General features: G+C 39.5%; 1 protein-coding gene across 9 annotated transcripts in view; it reads left to right on the top strand.

Moving 5' to 3' along the window:
• The window catches only part of LTBP1 (latent transforming growth factor beta binding protein 1), a 205,406-nt gene extending 185,328 nt beyond the window's left edge, over positions 1 to 20,078 (top strand). For 8 of the 9 annotated variants that reach the window (XM_052806077.1, XM_052806075.1, XM_052806079.1 and 5 more), the window contains 5 exons: positions 1,052 to 1,192; positions 3,503 to 3,673; positions 14,044 to 14,166; positions 17,749 to 17,898; positions 19,152 to 20,078. In XM_052806077.1, the coding sequence (XP_052662037.1) occupies positions 1,052 to 1,192; positions 3,503 to 3,673; positions 14,044 to 14,166; positions 17,749 to 17,898; positions 19,152 to 19,321 (755 nt within the window). In that variant the 3' untranslated portion in view covers positions 19,322 to 20,078. The remainder of the gene's footprint in view (positions 1 to 1,051; positions 1,193 to 3,502; positions 3,674 to 14,043; positions 14,167 to 17,748; positions 17,899 to 19,151) is intronic. The other variant, XM_052806078.1, reaches the window with a different exon arrangement.
• The last annotated feature ends 3,435 nt before the right edge of the window (positions 20,079 to 23,513 follow it).

Genomic DNA, 23,513 nt, shown 5'->3' with positions numbered 1-23,513 from the left:
AGTTTGCATCTCCAAAACAGCCTCTTGTGCTCCTTTGAGTGCATAGTCTAGAGCTGGTACCAGTCTTTATGCAGGCAGCACAAAGTGATTGGAGGTGGCTCCCTCCCTAGATGCACACTGCTGCTTCACTCTGCCAAGGTACAATTTAGCCTTCTGTTCTTTGTACGTGGGGTAAGCAGTGAAAGCCTGTATGTTGAAGCTCACCTTTCATTTGGTAAGTGTGCTGATTTTACTATAATAAATCAAATTAACGCAGATTTTTTTTTTTCAAGGATAGATATTTTCCACAAGGAGTTAATATGCAATGTGAAATTACAGTTCAGGTCATTGATAATCCCATGTTAGTCTGCACAACCTTGTACTCCTTTGGTTCTGGTATTCAGCTGAAAATTACTCATAACCATGACCCTGGCTTTTGCTTTGTAAGCAGAAAACCATGTATAATGTGCAGAATAGCATAATGAAAGGAAGTAATTTCTGCAGCTGCAATAAGAGAGCCTTTCACCTTGGGATTCTATGATTGTTCTTTACAAAGGGTGGGGGTTTTGCTGATTTAATGTAATTTATTTGAAGTAAAATGGCCTGCTCTTCCCTTTAAGCTAAATTTCTGCTTTTCCTCTCCAAGACAAAGTAAGGAATAGAACTACTGTGGCTAGATAAAGCGATCCCTTCTCCTGTCCAGCTCATGAAAAATCTCAGAGTATGCCCACCTCTAATGCCTGCTGGTACTGTCCTAAAGAGATAGGAACATGGGAAGCACCTGCAGCTGTGCTGGGTGCAGGGTATGCCTGGCACTCCAACTGCCCACCAGCAAGCCTCCTCATCCAGATGCTCCCTAGTACTTGAGGATTAGCGGTCAGCATCCTGCTGATCTGTCTGTCCTTCTGCATGGGCACAGGCAGGATTTTGCTGCCAGCAGTTGGTATTTGTGGTAATTAACAGAAGGCATGCGGGGAAATCTGCTCCTAATATAGGAAAATATAAACATGGATTAACACAATTCAACTACTTTGTGCTGGCTCTTCCTGATACATTTCCTTCCATTTTAAAGACACAGATGAATGTCAGGACCCAAACAGCTGTATTGATGGCCAGTGCATTAACACAGAAGGATCGTACAACTGTTTCTGTACACACCCAATGGTTCTGGACGCAACAGAAAAGCGATGCATCAGACCAGCAGATTCAAGTGGTATGATCCATTATACGTATTACTGAAGTGAGTACACCTCTATGAGGTGGTGCTGACATGGCTACAGACCCCAGTAAACTTAGACTGGGTCATGGTTGGATGACCCTGCTCTTTTGGAGGATTTGGGAAGGCAATGCTTGGACCATCATCTGTTGATCCAAAAGGCATCGTGATGTAGGGTTCCACTTTGCCAATGCAGACAGGAGATTGCTGGAAGTATTAATGAGATTAGGCTTGGGCTGGGGAGTCTTCAGCCCCCCAGTTCACCAGCTCTGCATCTGCCTTGTCCAGCCTTGTAGGTAATGAGGCACAGCCTGCTTGGTGTCTCACTAAGGCTGGGATTTGGCTGTGGGCTAACGCTGGAGATTCAGTTTGGAGTGAGTGACTGCTTCTAACAAAGCAAGGAATGAAAACAGGAATAACAGGATATAGGAGGAAATAGCTGAAATTGTATCTGTGCTTTCAATTGATTAATATTGAGGGTATATCAATCTCACATTTTCAAGCTGTGGGATGCAGCATCACCGTTAAAGTAAGGGTTTTGCATGTTCTTTTAATTTCAGTAGACTGATTTCAGAAAAAGTGTTAGATATTATGAGATTCTTAGAAATGTCTCAGAAATCGAGAGCATTATGCAGTCTGCACAGCTTTGTCTATGCCACACGTATCTTTGGAAGAAATGTTACAATGGGATTGATTAATATTGGCACTGTATAGCCATAAATCCAGACCCCTAGTCCCTGCAACTTGTAATGCATTTTCCTAAGATGCTTCTGTGAAAGCAAATGGGAATACAGACTGAACACCTGCTGTGGTCAGTCCAAATCATAAGACTGATACTTTTGAGCAGTAATGTGGTCATCCTCTTGCCTGAAACTGTGAAAGGACCACAGCATTTCTATTGTTCAATCTTCAGTTAAACAAACCAAGAGCAGGATTGTCCTTTGGGTTCATCTAGGATGTGAAGAGAATGCAAGGGCCCAAAGGGTCTTCCATCATGTGACATTGAGGCTGACACAGCAATGACCTTCTCACCCAGCACAAAGCACTCAAGCCTTGTATTACTACTAGCAGTGTCCTCCCTAACACAGAGGAGGAGGGGGCAGGCTGGTTCCTTTGCTGCCAGTAGAATTTGGAGCTGGTTGCCAAGACCCACTGCTGCTCTTCACTGTGTGTTCTGGCAAGTTCTTAGTAGTATAGGTATCTAAATGCCAATCACCTTTGCACTTTCAGAACTCATTACTTTACTCTTGAGCTAGGTTTCAATTCTATACTCACCCATGCACCAGTGCATCATGTAGAAATGCAGTAAATAGATATGCACAGACAAAACAGGACCTTGGTTTGTGACAACACTTATTTTTCACTCTATGTTGGAACAAAATCAAAACCTTGCAGATGTCTTTACAAAACAATTGTGCTGAGGTTTTTACATTCCAAGTGGAAGATTAAGTTTACAGTTCCTCTCCCTCTGATCAGCAGTGATCAGAGATTGCTAGGACTAGGAATTGTTCCTATTGAGATCTTTGTCAGAACTGAAATATTCCAGCTTTGACAAAACTGCATGTTTTGTCAATGTTCATAAGAATGTGACAGTAGTTCACAGCAGTATTCTGTCTCTAACAATAGCTGTAAGTGGATGATTAGGGACCAGAAGAGCAGATAAACAATACTTCTCCTTACACTCCCCAGCACTCTCCCAGCCTCCAGCTATTTTCAGCTCAGGGGATTTCCTGAGCCTGATGTAGTTTGGCTGTTTAGTTAATGGGACTCTCTTCCAAGTATTTGTACAGTCTCCTGTTGAGCCCATGTAAAATTTTTGTTCAGCTCTGCCCTAGCTGTAAAAGTTCTTTCAGATGCCATTGACGGCAATATAAGAAAAGCAAAATAACAACTTTTAAAGATTCATTCTGTGGATGGAGTTCCCCAAATATTCACCTCTGTCCTAACACTGTTTTTTGTCAAGCTCTGTTAACTTCCATGAGAGCAGAGCTGAGTCAGTGTTAAGTGTTCAGCAATGACTACTGATCCAGGAAGTTTTATTTCTTGGGTGCCCAACCCAATGTGCTTTTAAATTGGCCTAATAGTGTCAAATCAGAACCTTTTAAGATTTTTGCAAAGCTGAACACTCAAGAGATGAGCCACCTCAGGCACTTTAAAATGGTCATGACTTCTAAGCTTAAATTTGTATTCAGCAAAGTCTGTAAAGCTAGGTTATTTTTCTAATCTAAGTTTAGAAAATTCTGCATTATGCTAGTATCTTTTTTAAGTAACAGTGCTGTGATGACCTAATACTGTCTTCTCCATCAGAACAAACTGAAGAAACTGAGGTCTACCAGGATCTTTGCTGGCAGCATCTAAGTGATGATTTTGTTTGTAGTCGACCTCTGGTTGGAAAACAGACTACATATACTGAGTGCTGTTGCCTATACGGTGAAGCCTGGGGCATGCAGTGCGCACTGTGTCCTATGAAAGAGTCAGGTAAGGAAATGTACCTGTCCATTCTTGGAATGAAATCTGAAATACTTAGTTTAATCTCTTACATTTATACTTGGGCTAATAACATAAGAAAGAACAAAAAAACCTAACCCTTCCAGAACTAATGGAAATTTTTCTCATTAATTAAGGGGAAATCATTACAGTCTAGATTTTGAAAATATAGCTGCTTTTATTTTTTGGCACTTACAAGACCCGTTTCCTTCAGGTGGAACTATCAGTGACTAGCAATTTAGAACCTTGGTGGAAACAGGAGGGCATTTTAAGGGTAGTAGAATTCCTTAACATGACTGAGAAATTAAAAATCATCTCTGAAAATAGAGATGCAGTTCATGTGCACACACACACACACGATACTCAACAGATGACATAATTGTTTTGGATCTTTGTTGCTGGTATTATACATTCAGATGCATTTTTCAGTGTGATATTCTGCCAGGCTGGGTGCAATTAGATGCATTTGCTTGATAAGGATTTGGTAAGTTGTGGTTTAGAATCACTAAACCTACCAAAGAATGAGTTGTTATTATATGGCTATATGCTCAGATATTATGAAATGTACAGATGAGCAATTTAAGATAAATAAGGGAATTAGAGTACCAATAAGGACTGAAGAATTTCCAGGGAATATAACAATGTTAAAGAAAGCTGACTGACAGTAGTATTTTTAAAATTTTGTTGCAAAATATTTCAGGTAGAAGCTGCTTCTTGTGGTGACTACAAAAGCTAAATGGATATAGAGAGAAATGTTGTCACTGACACACAGACTTATTTCTGGGGACTGGGGACTGGAGAAGAGACCAGTGGAAGCAGCATAGGTATATGTTATGCTGTGCCTGAGATATGTCAGCCCTGGTATACACAGTCTGGTACCATACTAACTTCTTCCCCCATATAAACTATTTGAAGGCCTATTTTGGATGTAGCTTTCTTACTACAAATGTGTCTTTCAGTAATATGGTTTTCCACGTAGGAATACCATGCTACATTAGTAAAGCATTTTATTCTGATCATACCTGGATTTTTACTCGGGCCTGTGTTACTCTAACCATAAAGTTGTGGCTAAAGCAGTACATGTTTTACTTGTAGCAAGAACCCTGGAGTTAAAACTACATAGAGAAGCTCAGTGAAGCATTAATGTGGTTGTTTGTGTCTGCTTGGGTTTTATGTTTTTATAATTTACTTGCAAGGTCCCTGAACCTGTTCTTATATATCTTTATTTGTTTGAGTTTGCTTTGGAAGTGCAGCAATTGAAAAAAGCGCTTGATTTTGATGATGTTGGCTGGAGTAACAGCTGGCTGATGCTTACCCCAGAGGGAGACTGAAGAAGAAAAACAGGGCATGACAGCAGCTTGATTTATAAGATATGGAAATGCCTGAAATGTCTTTGTCAGAAAAAATCTTAGAGGAGGACATTCCCAGGTATTGAATTACCACACCTGCTAGAATAACAATTGCAATGGAATGAAATGTAATAGTAAAAAAAAATACAGGGCAATAGCTAATAGCAAGAATTGTTGCTACGACCTGGAGCTCCTCAGGTGGAAAGATAGAGCAGAATAAAGGAGTTTTTCTTTGTACAAAGTTCATCACATGCAGACAGTGACCCATCTGTGTCATGCAAGCATGCAATCCTGAGAGAAGGAAGGAAAGCTGTTGCTGGTAGAGAGAGTTCAGGTAGGTATGAGACTTGCTTCTGGAGATTTCTAGCTAGTTACGTTTAAAGCAGGATAAATCTGAAAAGGAACAGAGAGGGACTACCAAGATAGTCAGGCAATGAGAACCTGTCTTACAAGGGAAGATGAAAAAAGCCAAACCTAGATGCAGAACAACGGCTGCAAATGGTAAGACTCGTCACTACAGCACAATCATGGAGGATTCCCACAAACTTTTAGACAACAGTGCTGATGTGAAGAAAAAATTGGAACAAGTTCAGTCTGAACATATTTAGGCTTGAAATTAGATGGATTTTGATCATTAGGACCACAGGATTCTGGAGCAGCAATCCTGTGACAACAGTGGGGTGCAGATCCCAACCAGCTCTATGAAGAAACTTGAGAAATTCATTAAAAAAAAATGACATGAAGGTTCCTGATGGATAACATGCTAAACATCACTTGGATGACCCTCAGTCAAAGCTGAAGAGCATTATGCTGGATCATAAAAATCTTTCTCCCTCCAGACATAAGATAATTTTTCTGTGAAGTTTAATATGCATTGGAAAGTATCTACTTCAACTGAAACTATGAGGCATACTTTGATCCCAAATACTTCAGATCATCCTTATAGATTGGAACATAGATAGTTACAAAAAATAAAAGCATATTGAATCTTTATTATGTCAGACAAGCATGCAAGCTTGCAGTTCTTAGTGGAGGTGGTATATGCTCATGTGTCCTCGCACACGTGCACACACCCACACAGAAACCTGGAAGCCTTTCTCTGTTTTCAGGAACATTTACTAAGAAAAATTTAAAGCTGACTGAACTGAATAAATGATTCATTTGACATGTCTTCAGTCTGTAGCACTTAAAGTGATATTGGCTCGAGAGAGTGCTTTCACACCTCTGGGCCAGGAGGACACAGGTTCAAGTCCTGGCTGGGGAACCTGGAATTTCTCCATTTTTAAATACTTGTGTATTGTGTTGGCCAGTTTTACTACTGAAGGTGTTTGCTTATTTCCCAAGTTAGGGGCATTCTGAAGATTTGTAACACATGTTAAAGAAGACCTGGGGATGTGAAAAGCGTTATCACCGGAAGACTTTCACCATGAAATGGGTTGGATCATAGAATGAATCATTCACTGATCTGTGGTTTCCTTTTACCTTGTTTATACTCCCCTTGTATTTGAGGATCTAGATGCTGCACTTAGAAAGAAGGAAATACAGGCCTACCACTGTAAGTGATACATTTGCAAGTCCCTTCTAAAACAAATTCATGCTTTTTTAATAAAAATAACCTCTAACTTTTGTGTCCCGGCTTGTCTTGAAAGCACTTCCATTTTTCATAACAAGATTTAAATGTCCTGTTTAAGTAGCATCCAGCATAAAACCAGCAGAAAGATAGAGAACTTCTATACGAATTGATCCATAGAAATGAAAAAGAAATCCAGCCTTTCATCAGCATGAAAACAGAATGGACATAGTTGCTAAGATTTCTAAAAACTACTAATGGGTGCTTGATCAAACAAACCCCATTGAAAATGACACTAAACATTCAGAGCCTGAGACAAAAATAAGTAACACCTGCTGAAGTATTGCACCTGAACAGCAACATCTTAACAACAGTAAGACTGATAAGTATTTTGATGACATCAGGGAACAAACTCAAAATACTAGTTCAAAGTCCTCATCAAAATAGCGCAAACCTGAACTGTAGTGATGTGATTGAGTACATCTTACTTGTACAAACAATTTTGTGGGGCAGGCCTTCTTGTCATTAAACAAAGGAAGCAAAGGCAGATTGTTTTCAATTACATTGGTTCTAACATTATGATCTTACGATACCATCATATTACAGATAAAGGCTTTCACAGATTGCATCCAATACTAAAATGTTAACTACTGAAATGTATTCTGTCTAGGCTCATTGTGGGGTTAGGCTGTACTTGCCCAAAGACCTTTTAGTAATTATCCTTAAGAAACCTTTGTGTTATTTGAGGTTTGTCATTTGCAATCTGTAATAATTGACCAATTGAGGAAAATTAGAAAATTTGATACTTCTGTTTTAGATAACAAAAGCAAAACATCCTTTCTTCATTGCACCCACCCCCAAAAAACTCTGTTGGATGCCCTGCCTTCAGAAGTTCTGCTTCCTTGGTCAGTTTACTGTTACTGCCCTAAGACCCAACTGTCTCCATCCAGAGTCCATGCTCTAGTAACTGTCAGCAGGTCAGGCACCAATGGGTTTAGCAGATGGGTCAAAGCATCCATGCCAGAAAATGGAGCAACTGGCCAAGACTGAAAAAAACTGAAATCTAAAATAAGGCCATACACACCTCATGTTAACCTGAACATGTAGCACCTGAATTACAAACCTGCTGTGCCTCCAGAAGCTCCTGTAAGACTCCTATGGGACTGCAGTGCATTTTAGACAAGGTGTCTTGTTACAGGGTACAGGAAATTTGAAGGGAGGAGATAGAAGTAACAGCTAGAAAATGTTGAGTAAGGTGGTGTGCAGGGGTCAGTGTTTATTTTAGGGAGACTGCCTATTTTTGTATTTGTAACATGATCTTCTTGGAGTCTGTTACTGCAGTGCAGTACCACCTTTGCTTCAGTAACACCTTAGGATGCTAGGAAGGTGGAAGTATGTGCCCCTGAACTAAAGATATGCTGGTCTGTTAAGGCAGGTGCTTTCTCCTTCTGTAGCTGGCTGCCTGGAGAAGTTTTAATATAGAAAAAGGGCATAAGGTAGGACTGGGACTCTGCAGTTTTAACAGATATCTTAACTATTTATTGGGGGGAGGGGGGTATATCACTACATCTATAACTAAGAACATGTTGGTGGTCTGACTACTAAGATAATGCCATGAACACATTCTTAGGCAACTGTAAAGGACACCAGCACTCAGTTTATTGGCCTGCTTATGTGTGTAACCTTATACATACCTTTTCCTCTTTTACTGTAAGTTTTAAGTTCTAGTAGTTTGTGGGTTTTTATGGAACCACTCTATGGTTAGAAGATCTGCAGAAAGGACAATGGTAGAACTCCAGTCAGTAGATGTTACAGATGCTCTGTGGGACTACGAGTCACATAAAGAACTGCTGAAGACTTATGTTGTACTTGAAGTTTCTCTTTATCTCCACCTCAGCATTTGCAAAGCCCAGACTAGGAGAACACTGAGGGTAGTGGGTAACGTGAATCATCTGGGGTCTTGTATAATGTGGGATTTTTCTTGGCCAATTTCACATGGTTTTTTTATACAGAAACCCACATCTGTGCTGGTCCTACCAGTTTCCTGTTCTGTGAGGAAAGAGAAATAGGCACCCTGAGCATTAGATTCCTCTGCCCTGTTCTAGACATCTACTTTAGGATGAGATGGTGTCCTAGAAGTGATTATGTCTTTCCATGGACTAAAAAGGCACACTGGATGACTAATTCGGGGCAGCCCCTTGGAGATGCCTACATGTGGTTGTTGAATTCTACCCCTTCTGGCAAAACAGATTGTTTGGATTGCATTTTTGTAGTAAGGAACTCTGTGTATCCTTTGTAAACATTATGAGTTAGTTCTGGGCTAAGCTTCCATATTATGAGAACATGGTGTTCCCTTCAAATTCTGGCTAACGTCACTCATGAAGATCTGGAAGTACAGGGAAAACCTATGCGTGTAAAGGATGAGTTTCCATCTGTCCTCTTTTGAGATGGTAAAGATCAGTAGGGAGGCACTGGATTAATTTATGAAGACCATTGTTCATCTTTCCATTTAGGATGGCATTGTGCCTCCTTCCTTTCTGGTAAGGACTCTGGACAAATGGATTATCTTTTGGGCTGAAAATATTAGAGTGATGGGCCTTGAATATTCAAAGTCTTACGCTCAGTTGAGCAGATTTTTGGCTGCTTTCATTTCTGTTGATGAAGATTTTCAGTGCTTTTTCTGAAGTTTAGAAGAGACATGCAGAATAGCCTTGGAAGGGTTTTCCTCATGGAACCTCACATTCGAAGTGTACATGGAGGTCAGCAAGGAGTCAGAAAGCCGTTTGTGAAGTTGTGGCAGAAACAACCTGACTCTTACTACAACTGAGCTTCTCCTCAGTGACTTAATTTAGAGCATCCCCATGTGAATATCCTTCTTAACTCCTGAAAAAAATCCTTTAAGACTGGTACCCTTCCCTTTTTCTTTAGCACCAAGAGTTGTAGAATATATGTGAATGCTGTCCACCACAAACCTCAGCATTCGTTCATGGAAGATGTCAATGAAATTATCTCAATTGTCAAATAGCACAATCTAAATGCAGAGCAGAAATATCTTCAGCTTTGGTTCACAGATGATGCAGTATCCTGAGAGTGCATAAACTTAACCAACTCAGACTGATGTCTAGAACCTCTGGTTGGGAAGGTACATATATTACATGTAATAAATGCTTTCTTGGCTTTGTCCTTCTCTCAAGTGATTTCTTCCATGGTGAAACTGTTGCATTCTTAAATAATTTGAAGGAACTGCCTTGGTGTTGATAGCTTTGGCTCCTTTTTTGTGTGTGAGATGGTGACAATTCTGAGGAGCTGGAACAGAAATAAAGCCTGTTTTATGGGCAGGAGCTAGGATTGGCTGTGGTGCAGTTGTTTCATGGTTATGTCAGGAAAAGCGCTTTTATATAATGTTTTGCTTTAAATACATGAAATATGGAATAATTTTTCTGACTAGAGAATTTGGGATTTTTAGGCCTCTAGATACAAATAAGGCCCACACAGGCTTGCGCAGGTACAGCAACTGTATATGCAAATTAGATGCACATTTGCATGGCTGCACTTGTGCTAACAAGCATCTAAAAGCCAGTCAGTCCATCCAATTTATGTTGCATTGTCTCTGTCAGCCTAGCTTTCATCGCCAATTTCAGCTAACACCTGTGCCAGTACGCATGTGCATCTAGCTGTAATCCCCTAACGCACTTGTTTTATATGCACACATCTGACTTAAAAAATGTCCTTTACATTTTTGGAAGCATACATCAGCTTCCTTTTACAATAGCTACCCTAAGTTATATAACAAGCTGTCTCAATGCTTCATTTGCAAGTTATGAGAAAAACTTAGAAACACATGGAGCAATGTAGACTATATTAAAAACACAAATCTTTTTTTCCTCTTGAACTGCAGTTGCATTGTCGCTGATCACAGCCAGGAGGTAAGCAAGCAGAGAAAATAAATCCATATAGAAGAAGGTTTTATCGTTGATGGTGAATTACATAAAATGATTATTATCTTTATTTTTTACTTTACATGAAAGGTTATTTTGAAAGTGAGCTTTAATTTCTGTGACAACTAAAATGTTTTGTCATTCAGGGGTAGTTACACATTTTCCCTTGCTCTCTGCCCCCTTACCACCTTCTCAATCTAAGTCTCCTACTGTCATCTCCCTAGGGCAATATCATGCTGTTCTCTCATTTGTATACTTGCTGCAACCTTCTGTGCGCCAGTCATGCTTTTACCCACAAATCTTACAGCACTCTGTTCATTCAGTTCCCTTCCCCGGAAAACTGTGACCAGCATACAGCACAGTGACCCGAAATATACTGGTTTTAATTTGAACTGTAGGAACATAGCATAGCAAGGGGAAAAGTTTAAAAAAACACAAATTGCACATACACATCTGTCCTGCTGTAACTTGTTCTATCTTCCAGAGCAGGACTCCGATCGGTTCATTTTTCTCAGGCATCCAGGTCTCCAGTTTACCTTATTTCAAAATGCCGGTTCTCATGATCTTTCCAGAATGTGGCCCCCCAAATACCTTTCAGTCTTTGTACTCTCCTCTCTGCCCACCCTTTTCTTCCCTGGAAAAAAAAGACAAGCTCAGCAAGGTGGCATAGAAAACTTGCCATTGTTATTGGTCCTGAATTTCTACTGTTGGTTTCTTAGGTGGGTTGCTGTTGCTCTCCTTGGGTTTATCTCCTGAGCACCTAGCAACTGAATCAACACATTACAAAAGACAAGAGATAAAGTCTACACTACTCGGACAATGAAATAGAACATACGGTATTAAAAGAGTATTATAGGTAATTCTAAATTGTCACAGTGTGTATCAAAGCAATGATATATATATATATATAAGGAGGATAGGTGTATACATTCTAAAGTGGCTTAGGACTATTTAAATGCTCTGTCAGCTTTTGTATTGAAGCGCTATATACAAATAATGTATAAATTATTAAAATATTAGAGAGTATTAACAAATGGTTAAGCATAACAGACTTCAAGAGGTTAAGAGATTATTACCGTTGTAAGTATAGTCTTGTAGAAGACCTTGATGTAGTTACAACTCCTTGTAACAAATACCAAGTTTACAGTATGCCCTAAAACAGCTCTTCATCATTTTGTAGCCACTAATTTACTTATAATGAGACCTAAAAATGCAGACATTCAGAACTTGACTGGCAAAGGACCAGTGTGGCAGGAAACAAGTTTCTATTGTCAACATTTCTTTATTCTTCTTTAGATAATAAACAACTTCGTGTTGGCAAACGTGCAATGTCAAATAGTCTTGCACAATATTCAAACTACCCAACTTTCATGTACGAGAGCTTCAGCCCTATGGATTTTCACGTTCCAACTGCTTCCTTCAGAAGAAAAACATTGTTTCTACTACCAGTATCACTAAGTGCAAAATTGGCACTGAGTAATCTGAGAAGCCAATGTCCAGGTTCTGTCCAATCCTTTCCATCAGATCACATTCATGTGGAAGGAGTAGTGATCCCTCAGACATACTTGCCTTGTCCTGTTGCTGTTCACTGACTGTTTTTGTGTGGTGGTTTCTTCCACACAGGCCAGATGAATTAGTATTTTGCAGTAGAGCATAGATCTCCTTTGCCAAGAAATTTGTGTGCATCTGTGAGAAAGTGCTTTTACACTGCTGCACAGCTTTCCTCTGTGTATGTATCAAAGCCCTTGGGCATAATGAGTAGCTCAACACAAAACAATGAAGGAGTCAGTCTGAGATGATAACCTGGCTGTCCCCATATGTGGATGTTATCTGGGGTTAGATGGGGGGAAGGAAGAATAGGGTGTTTCTGGTCCTATGATAGCTCTTAAAACTATACTCATTATCATAATATCTCACTGGGAAGCTGTGCATTAAGGGATGTAAGTAACATTTGCTATATGCTGTTTATTTTCTCATGCTGGCTTGGTGCTTGGTTTCATGTGCCACGGGATGTCTCTCTTGGGCAGCATGCTTTTAATCTGGGAGAGGAGAGGGTTGTTTGAATATAATTACTGTATATAAATATATTCTGGAGCTTGCACATCGGAGGAAATCACCTTGCACTTGAAGCAGAAGGTGGTGAGATTTACAATGACTTGTAAGTTCTCTGGGGAGTTCATTCTGCAGACTCGAACTGGCACCCATGACAGTTCTGGATGTGCACAGACAAGCTTTGCCTGTACTGTACAGTCTTAGCTCTCAAAGAGCCAAGTTGTTGACCACAGAATTCAAACAGACTTTTGAACACTTTTTTGTTTTCAGTACAAAATAAAACCATTCCAGGTGGAGGAGATACTACCTGTGAAAACAAAAATACAGTGCTGGGCAGCAAGTGGGGCTGTGCTCTGGACTGTCTAGAGGCAGTCTGGATTTATCCAACTATTTGCTGTCTGGGACAGTTCTACACAGCATGAGGTTTCTGGCTCTGTAACCATCTGCAATTCTTGGATTTTGTATTTTCTTAAGGCTTTTTTTCCTCTCTCTCTTTTGGTGGTTTTCTTTCCCGTCCTTACTCTGCCTGATTCTCAGAACACCAGGCAATCTTCACAGAAACAGATGCTAAATAGTCTGTAGCAACAGTAAAGGAGCACCTGGATTGCTGTATTTTAACAACATTTCTATTTTCAAATAAATTGTCTTGTATATATTTTAGCAAATGGTAATGGAAACAGAGGTGACACAATAAATCAAATAAAAAAATCAAACTCTGCATCAGCATTTTAGACATGGGCTCTGACACCCAAAATGAAGAGTTGCTTTGGTCTGCTTCATCTTGTGTAGTTGGAGCCTGTTGGAGAGAGGCCGAAAATCAGAGTATAACTTCTCCTGTGCATTTCCCCTTGCCCTTTGAGGTTCACAGCCAAAGAGGCTTTGAACAGCACTCATACTTAAGCCTGTGGTTTGAAGATGCAGTTTGCAGATGAGTGCGGGCTATTTTAGAAGGATTTTTCATTCTGTGATTTCTGCAGGTTGGCTGACAGTGCCAGAAACATGGCCCCACTTGTTCCAGTTTGCTTCCTTTGGGGTGGCTTCTGCTACCAGCCGTGATGGTCTGGGATAGCCTTTGTTCCACCAGAATGAGGGGTGTAACCATAGATAGCCCTGGAGAGGGGTGCATTGGCAGTGGGTTACACAGCATCCCTCTGCTCTTGCTTCCCATGCAGGCCAGAAGAACCTGACCCATAACTTTTTGTACAGTTATTGACTCAAATCTATCCCTGGTGTTATCCCTATTATGACTTAATAGTCTGTATTTGGCTCATTAACATTTTAATGACATTCTTCTTGAAGAGAGAATGCTTTGTGGAAATTGCAGATTTATGGTGTTTCTAGGAAGATGTTTATTTCCAGCTAATATGAACCACAGCTCACTGGGATTAATGTACTGTAGCCTGTGTTACAAGTGTGATTAGGTTTATATCCTATTTTCTTTCCCCCCCTCAGAGGATTATGCCCAGCTGTGCAACATTCCTGTTCCAGGATCTCGACGGCCATATGGACAAGATGCTTTGGTTGACTTTGACGAGCACTACACTCCAGAAACTAATCCATATTTTGTTGAAGACCGTAAGCAAGTTTCTCTGTTATGTAAAATACTTGAAATGAGGGTTGTAACTTGGATTATTTCCCTGTAGCTGGCTTCATTCTTCTGTTTGCTTCTGAGTAATGTGGCCTATTTGTGTTTTAGTTATTCCTATGACACTAGCTTTCAGTCAGGTGTTCTGGTTCAAGAGCCAGTGTTGTATAAGAGTCCAGTTGGGCTCAGAGTACAATATTAATTTTTAATATAGTGAAACAGTTTGTGCCAAGTGTACTAAATTTGTATTTACCAACAGATTTACAGCTAAAGGTCAAAAGGATTGCCAGTTTTCCTTCTCACAAATTAATTTTCCTTTGGAGCATGGGACAGATTTCCTCAGAGTGCATTTAGTTTAAAAGAAAAAAAAAAATCCCTTCATGCCAGCTTTCCATGATTTTCCAGCAGAATTTTTATGGGGGAAATGGAGAGCATGCAAGTCGTTCTCGCTCAACAGAGAAAATGTACAGCACAGTATGATCAGAGTATGCGTGCATATAGCCTTCTGGCTAGATGGAACGGCCTGCCAAGCAGGGTGCGAGGATTGCATATAGCATCTCAGTTTTACTTCAGGACTATCAGGGTTCTTTATGGGTCTGGCCCAGCTCACTGTTAAGACTTGTGGGAGACAAATGCTTACAGATCTCAGTATCTTCCTCAAAATCAGCCACCCTGTACAGGTCTAGCATATTTCGTCAGTTTCAGAGAACAAAAGTGGATGTATCAGAAGGAACTGGTAATTTCCTGTGCTTTTTACACATGGCCTACGAGTTGCCACTACCTTCCTTCCCAAAGTGCTTCTCCTATACAAGGAGTTATCTTTAAAGTAACAGTAATAGGTCAAAACAGGGCAGGAGGATTACAGCACGCTATTAGAAGGGTGGTATGCATTTCTTGCACATATTGCACTTTATGCATTTATACAGAACTACATAAATCAGATTAATGAGTTCATTACTATTTAGCATTTAAATGACTTTCTAGCTCTACACAGAATTGTGAAATGTCTTATTTCCTTATATCCAGGTGATTTTAATTAAACAGTACTTGATGTCTAATTGAAATGTCACACAGATGCTAACTACCAAACACAATGAAAAGCCCAGAAAAATGACTGGGTAACCAATGTGATTGATAAAACACTGAGTGGGAAAGAAGCATTTCGCAAGTTATAAGCAGTGGTGAATAAATACGATGAAATAGTGGACAGTTTTGAATCTACAGCTGAGTCCAGTCTTAGGGACAGAGGCTTAAGAGCCCATGTCTCTTGCTGCCATCCTATCACTGGATCAAATACAATGGCAAGCAAATGCATAAGAAACCCAAAGCACACAGCTGTATGACTGTCCTGATGAGAGGCATATTCCCTAACAGATACAGTTGCCACATGTTTAGGGCATCAAAGACTTCAAGGTCACAATCCTGCTGCAGTCTGTATGAGGAATACAACAATACCTCCCATCCCATAGCAGGGCCATGTACTTCAATGTAGTATTTGTCACCTGTGTGCAATCAACTTCTTACAGAACTAAATATGCCTATTAGAATTACAACCCAGGTCTCATCCAGCTGTTTTGAAGAAGAACATTTTGTGAAGTAGAACTTGCTGTGAGTGATAAATATTTTGGCTTCAGCTAGTTAAAATTACAACATACTGTATTTATCAGAGAGAGAGGGGGAGAAAAAATATGTATATATGTGTGTACATATGTCTATGTACACGCATATATATGTACATATATACTGTATGTGAAATAAATGATGCCTTTATTTAAAAAATATCTATGTGTTTGGGGGGGCACCTTTCCCCTTGCCGGCACTGTTTGTTTTCTAAATTAGCAAAGATCTTCATTTTAAAGGACCCTCATGAGCCCTCTGCAAGCTTTATTAGAGGACTTGAGAACATAAGGAAACTTGGTTAAGTTTCTTACTACATTGTTACCATGTATCATGACAGTTTGCTCAATATCCTCAGTACAACTGCACTGAGATGTGATTTACTAGGTTTGTGGAAAAGACTATAATGTTTCCCAGTTAATGTACACTTGTATACATCCTATGTATTATATATCTTCTTGAGATGTGGCATATGTCAGCAAGTACTTATGTCACATTATGTGTTCAGTGTCTCCAGAATTTATTCAGTGTATGACTGACCAGCATGATCCTTACTAAGAATCCCACCATGCTAGAGAAAATCCAGGAGAGAAACAATATACGTAGTCAAAAAGAGGGGCAGTGGAAATGACAGTACAGAAGTTAAATGGAGGATGATACAGAAAGGACAGAGTAGGAAAGGCAAAGCAGGTTAAGAGGAAAGAGGGCCTCAAGACCCAAGACAGGATGGAGTAAATATAAAAAGACATGAGAACAAGCACAAGGAAAGGGAGAAATTCATATTCCTAAGTAGCTTTGCAAATCTACATATCACAACTGTTGCAACAATATAAATCAGTAAACAGGTTTTAGATAAACCAATGGTTTGTTTGTGGAGTCGCTATATTAATTATATGTTATGGGGCAGATGGGGAGATGTATCCTACTCTATTCCACTCCAGCTCCAATTTCCCCTCCATTTCTATGCTATATATTCATTATGCTGGTAAACCTACAACTCTCAAATGTTCTCAACTTTTTCCTCAGAAGTGCTTTTGATGTGATGGGCTGCCATCTGCAGTCCTGTTACATCACTGCTCCATGAATAGAAAGCTAGTGAAAAAACTTGTGCAGGACTAACAGGAGCAATTCAGTCCTAGAGAGAATCTCTGAACATGTAAAAATGTCAAATAATTTTTTTAAGTATAAATCCTTCCTTATACATAAAAGCATAACTGTCAAAAAGGCCCTAAGTCAGGGAGCACAAAAGGCACTGTACAAACCACTGAATACAAAGAGAACTCTTTAGCTTTGACTACTCACCATCTAGAATTATGACATGGAGCAACTGGTAAATTATAGGTATTTGTACTGGCACCAGTCGCTGAAGTACCAGCCAAAGGGTTGTTAACCAAAACCACAACAGGAAAGCAGCCTCCGATTTCTTCTTACTTTCCTTAAGGCAGTTGAAATTGATTTTTTTTTTAATATGTTTTCTTCTAGATAAATTAGAATGCATCTCTTCCTCCCTACACACACCTTATTTTTCTAGAATACTGTTTTAAGAAACTTTTACCCCAAACTGCACTACCATTTCTTACCTTTGTTTCCATAAAGGCTGGTACATGCAATTCAAATAAAAGGTGCTATTTGGAAAACACTGATTTATCCTTTAAAAAATATACTGTCAAATTATGCAGTTTCCTTTACAAAAAAAAATCACAGATTTTTAACACAAATTAAAAACTTAAGAGTTCACAAAGTTATTCAGTTTTCATCTTGAGCCATATCACAGCACTTTTCTAGTGCATTTGAAACTCCAGATGGTGCAGATCTGCTAAAGCTGACCTATTTTCTGCAAAGTCAAGTCACATTCCAGTACACTTCTGAGAGAATTTCAGACTCTCACTATACATTTGGGTATACTGATTCAACAGCTCTGTAACTTACTTGTTTGCAATTCTTTCTCCACCCAGGTTTTCTGAACAGCTTTGAGGAGTTACAAGCAGAGGAATGTGGTATTCTGAATGGATGTGAAAATGGCCGATGTGTAAGAGTCCAGGAAGGCTACACCTGTGACTGCTTTGATGGTTATCACCTGGACATGGCCAAAATGACTTGTGTTGGTGAGGATAGCATATTACTTCATCTTCTTCTGTTAGTCTGTCAGTTTACTCAGTTACTTGACCTAAGGAGGGGCTGGAACAAAGGGGTTAGAGATGATCACCTGAATTGTATTAAAGATGCCAGCTTCATTTTATTTTACTGTAAAGGCCAGTAAATATTGTTACAGAAATAACTATGTCGGTGTTCCTCAGTTCATCTTGGTCATTACAGCTGTGTTCAGTTAAGAGCCTAGAAATGAGCAGACACACATTTGTGTAATGAAGCTTAAACTTCTATCAGTAATTTAACACTAATATGCAGAACAAATGTTTTTCAAAGGCTTTACTGAGCTAAGAGGATGGAACTGGATCCAGAGTAGAAGAGTAATTTTAGGATCAGATTTTTAGAGCAGTTGAATCACCTAAATATGCAGATAACCACTTGGTGGGGTTTGGCCCCTGATTTGAACAGTCAACAAACTCAACTATTCCTCTCACTCAAACAAGTAAATCTGCACAACTACTAACCAGGACATATAATGACTATGTCTTCAGTTAAAACCACAAAACATGGGAACGGCAAGTGTCAGTGAGAAGATGAAGCAAAACAACACCCCTCAGTGTAGAAGCCTAGTAGAGACTGTGCATGTGTATTTCAGTTTAAGGTCTGTACTAACCTTGCTTAGCATTACACTTTGTAACCCGCAGCTGAGGTCTCCCAGCTGTATCATGATAAGCTGCCTGTGTGCCTTGTAATCTTTAGGACTTCATGACAAGCTGGCTTCCTTAGCAAGAAAAGATAGAGCTCCTGTGTATTTCAGGCCAATGCTGCACAATATTGAGGGCACGTAGTTTGCTGTTCGCAACTATTTAGTTGACAACACCAACAGCTCCTAAAGTATTTGGGTTTTTACAATACAGATATTATAGTGAGAACTTGGAGCTTCTTTCTTACAAGCCACTTTTCAGTCATCAGATAAAAACCTGTAAGTTGTTATTATATCTTTGTTTTGCAGCTTAGGCTGAACTTGGACTTGGTAATCTAACAGTTTAAGACCGTTTAATACACTATTGATTTCCTGTGATAACTTCAGCCATTTCAGAACTCATCTCTTACAGCTTTTGACCCAGCCTGATTCCACCCGATTTGAACTGAAAATAAAGTTCTCAGTGTATTCATACAGCATGTTCTACTCCTGACAATGCTGGAAATAAATTAGTTTTACCTACACACCAGACTTAAGTACATGTCTTTTGATGTCCCCTTTTTGCAGATGTGAATGAGTGCAACGAGCTGAACAACAGGATGTCTCTCTGCAAGAATGCCAAATGCATTAACACAGAAGGTTCGTACAAGTGCTTGTGTCTCCCAGGGTACGTACCTTCAGACAAGCCAAACTACTGCACACCACTGAACTCAGAACTAGACAGTGAACTGGAGTAGAGGAAAATCTCCATATCCTAAGCCCATATACTCTGCACTGTATAAAGAAAAAGAAGAAAAGTATTTAACTTGAGAAGAGAAGGTACCAGAGTAGCAAACGTAAGGGGAGAAAAGCATTGAAATGTGTCAAAGGTGAGACATGATGGGCTGATTGTATATCAGCTTCACTGAAGTGACAGACCAAATGGACACATTACTCTATATGAAAGAAACAATCAAGTATATAGTGAGTTCATAAGAAAAAAAAATCTTTAAAAATAATCAAAAACAGTGCTGTTATTTTAAACAGAAGAGCTTTGGTTTTTTGGTTTTGTTTGGTTTTTTTTTTTACTATTGCTTGATTAATTTGGCATTTAAATAGTGATGGAAATATTTTATATTACTATGTCATTTTTTGATTGTTCAGTTCCTTGCCTACTGTTTCTTTTCAGACCTTTTTTCTGATCAGTACAAATTCTATGATACAGATATTCTTAGGCCATTTTATCAGAACTGTTACACAGGGTAATGCTCCTCCTTCTCTGGAACATTGATTAGTGACTTTTTTTTAATTTGCTAGTTGTCTGCCCTGTGGAGCAGGCACCATTTGTTTTCAAATGTTTATATACCTTGGCGAAAAGTCCTTATATTCATTTTGTATTCTGTATGGTTGTTACGGCACTTAAAGTCTTTAGAACCTTTCTTGCCAAGTTCAAAGCTGCTAGTGGACAACATTGGATTCCTTTTGTACATTAAAACAAAAGATTTTTAGCTCATGTCTGTATTGTAATGTGTAAATTGAAGACAAGAGAGATCTTGTATGATTACCCTAACATATTAAAGCTGTATATTAAAACTCAATAAAATCACCTTTTTTTTTAGAAAAAAGCTATTTACTAATTGTAGGCATTTTTGTTCTTTTTTTGGTGTTTCTGTTACAAGAATCAATGCCTCAGGTGTTTACAGTACTAGAATTAATTTACATTACAATAGTTACAGGGAGTTGTCTAGCTGGTTTTTCCTTCCCATGCTGTTTTAATAAGACCAGAATCTGAATTAGTTAATGCCTGAAGTTAGGCTTCCAGAGGGAAGATTTCAAACACAGACCTATGAGACTGTTTGACTTGGAAGGTGATTCCCATGGAATTTTTCTTCTTTCCTGGTTTAGGCATGTTTCCCACTAAATCTGCAAATAAGGCTCTTCAGTATGATGGCTTGGTTTTCAGAAAATACTGAAGAGAAGGGGGAGAATTTCCTTTTCTTGATGAACTGTACCTTCCCATCAGCTCTGTTTTTCAGTGGAAGGAGAGAAAGAGATTAGAGAATGACAGATGTTTCACTTTGACCTTCTCCAGAGTGAAAAAGGTTGCTTTGGAAATCCCAAAACAGGTCCTTTTGATATTTTCCAAATGAAAGATTTTTGCTGTGTCTTTTAGACTAGCCCTACATTAAAAGGAAAAGGTTAACGTAAGACTTCAAAAAGTGAGCCAAATTGGGTCCAATTGTCCAAAAATTAGATTTTTATTTCTCGTTTCACCAAAAAAAGAAATACTTGTTTTGGTTCTGAATCAAATTTCTTTTCCAATATTTAGGTCAGCCACTGAACCAAAAATATCGTAAGTTGTGTATTCCTTTCAGTACTGTGCACTCGGTAGATCTCATTAAAGCCCATGTGGCTATTAACGTGCAGAAGCATCTGACCTTCCCAGGGCTGCTCCTCTATATGCTGGAATTTGACACTAGCACTAGGGAAGATATTGTACTTTTAAGATCTGAGTATATGTTAAAATGCAAGAAAAATTTCTGAATAAAACTGTGGAGGGAGGGATCTTTAAGGAAGAGACTCTTTGTAAAATGCCCAACTCCCTTGACTTTTCTAGAATTAAGGAGAACAGTGGAGGGCCAGTCACTCTTCTCAGTCAAAAGAGGTAGACCACAAACAGTAGAGCTCATCTATAATTACAAAAAAAAAAAAATTAATTCTTGCTTACCTGCTGTGGTTAAGGAAGAAGGAAGGAAGGTCTGGTCTTACTAGGGAATTCTGTAACTAAATAGCTCTTAGTTGTCCTGCTTAAGGTTAATCCTACAATCTTAATAAAAAACAAAGTCACAGTTACAACCTTTCACTGGATTCAAGATGAGCTCTGGTATGCTTTCAGCTATCATGAAAATTCATAGACAAGACGGTGTTCCCCCCACTCCCACCTCCAGACAGCCTCCTCCTGCTTCAGAAACTGTTCACCTCTGAAAGACAGTCTACACCCCAAAGCTGCCATTGCAATCAGCATCACAGCCTCATATTTTCAACATCCCAGTATTCCTTCAGTCCTTCCCTAGCTAGGGAGTTAAAATGGCAATACGAGTCTCTGCTTTTCCTGGGAGTACACCAGTATGACAGCTGAGGAAATAACACTCAAACTTCAGTACCCCTAGAAGTCTTCGCCTGGGGGCAAACACTGTACTGAACATGTAATTCTGAGCCGCAAGATTGGCTCCTTGCTGATTTATTACATCTTTTTAAAACCACAAGTTTAGAATAGCCTGGGACTTTGCCATTCTCAGACAATATACACTCCAACCCCCTTACTTTGTGTTATTTCAGACAAAAAAACCAACCCAAAGCCAAGCTGTTCCATGAGCAACAAAACTAAAATGAAGCCTGGATTCCTATAACACTTCCTCGTAACTCTCCTCAGCAGACTAACTCCAGCTCCTTGCATCTCCACCACTCTCAACAAGCACAGGCAGCACCCATCTGCAGCTATGGGTGGCAGGACAGAGTGATGGATGCAGGTGCATTGACACAACTGCTGCCAAACCAGATGTTGTCTATGCTCTCAGCAGGGAGGGTTAGTTGGGTCACTTGTCTCTAGCTGTTCATCAAACTTCACAGACCCCAGATTGTACTGGTCTTTTTGTCTCATTTGCCTTACACACATGGTTGAAATTGATCATGGGGTTAAAAGCTACCAGTATGTTCAGAGAGATGGCATACACTGGCTCTGGTTCCACAGAAAACAAACCAATCAGCAAACCTAAGCCTAAGTGGCCTCTTGGCCTATCAATTTCTGTTGCCAGCAATTCACAAAAGAGGTTTTGGTGTGTCCAGCCACCTTCCATGTCCCCTGCCTGATTCAAGAGGGCAGCAGTTGACCCAAGCCCTGAAAGAAGCTTGAAAGCATTCTTCTGGCTCAATAGCCATGTCCTCATCACAGCCGCACTCTTCTATTACAGACACTATATAAGCAAACAACATACTTTGTGCATGCTTCTGCCTTTCCCTTTTGCCTCTTCTTACATCTAATATGCCTTAAAACACACAGGGAGCCAAAAGCAGACCAAACAGCCTAAACTCCACTTACATCCCAGTGCTTAGTATTCCACGTTGCCTGGCTCCAGGCCTTCAGAAATTCTTAACAAAGGAACCACAATTGAAGGAATTAAGTAAGTGAAATTCAGCCCATCTGACCTCAGCCTCTGGAGCCCACCTACTTTGCCCCAGTGTAGCAAGGCTGGTTCTGTCATTTCACCTGAAAACTGCAGGGCTTAGGAATACAATTTTGATTCACAGTTAAACAAACATTTTCTTAACATCATTAAGATGAGGGATTGGACACGATGGATGTAGCCATTTACTTGTTACAAGAGCTGCGGTTTAGGTGAGCCCTCAAAATACAGAAACCACCACATACAATTCCATGATTCAAGTTTCTGAGTGCAGCGGAGTCTGGAACTGATTACAATTTATACCAAATGACACCAATATTTTCTACATCCATATGGACCCCTTAAAAAAAAAAAATAATTAGTCCTTTTTCAGCCAGCCATTCCCTTGCTACAAAAAATAAAATTGCTGACATGGTAGAACTGAAGTCTGCTAGTTCCCTTATAATGCTGCTGTGTTAATGAGAATGAAGTTACTACAGAACTAGAGTTACACACATTTCAGCTAGAAAGACATTTGATATGAATAGATACTTTCATGTTGGGATGCTATTCAGTGAAAAATTAGCCAATGTTAAAACTCTTCAAAGTGAGCACTAACATTCCTTGGGAAAAAAACAGTCACAGATGGATAGATCATTTCAATCCGAGACAAAACTGGCAGTCATGACAAATATTCAGCTAGTCAGCGGCAACTGACACTCAGATAAATTCCTGACTAAGAGAAGTCCTAAAATGCTAAAGGCACCAAAGTGGTTGTCATGATGTA

Source organism: Harpia harpyja, chromosome 13, assembly GCF_026419915.1.
Source record: "Harpia harpyja isolate bHarHar1 chromosome 13, bHarHar1 primary haplotype, whole genome shotgun sequence".
NCBI classification, from domain to species: domain Eukaryota; kingdom Metazoa; phylum Chordata; class Aves; order Accipitriformes; family Accipitridae; genus Harpia; species Harpia harpyja.
Note: the sequence above shows the minus strand (reverse complement) of the source record. Positions and strands in the feature narration are given on the sequence as shown.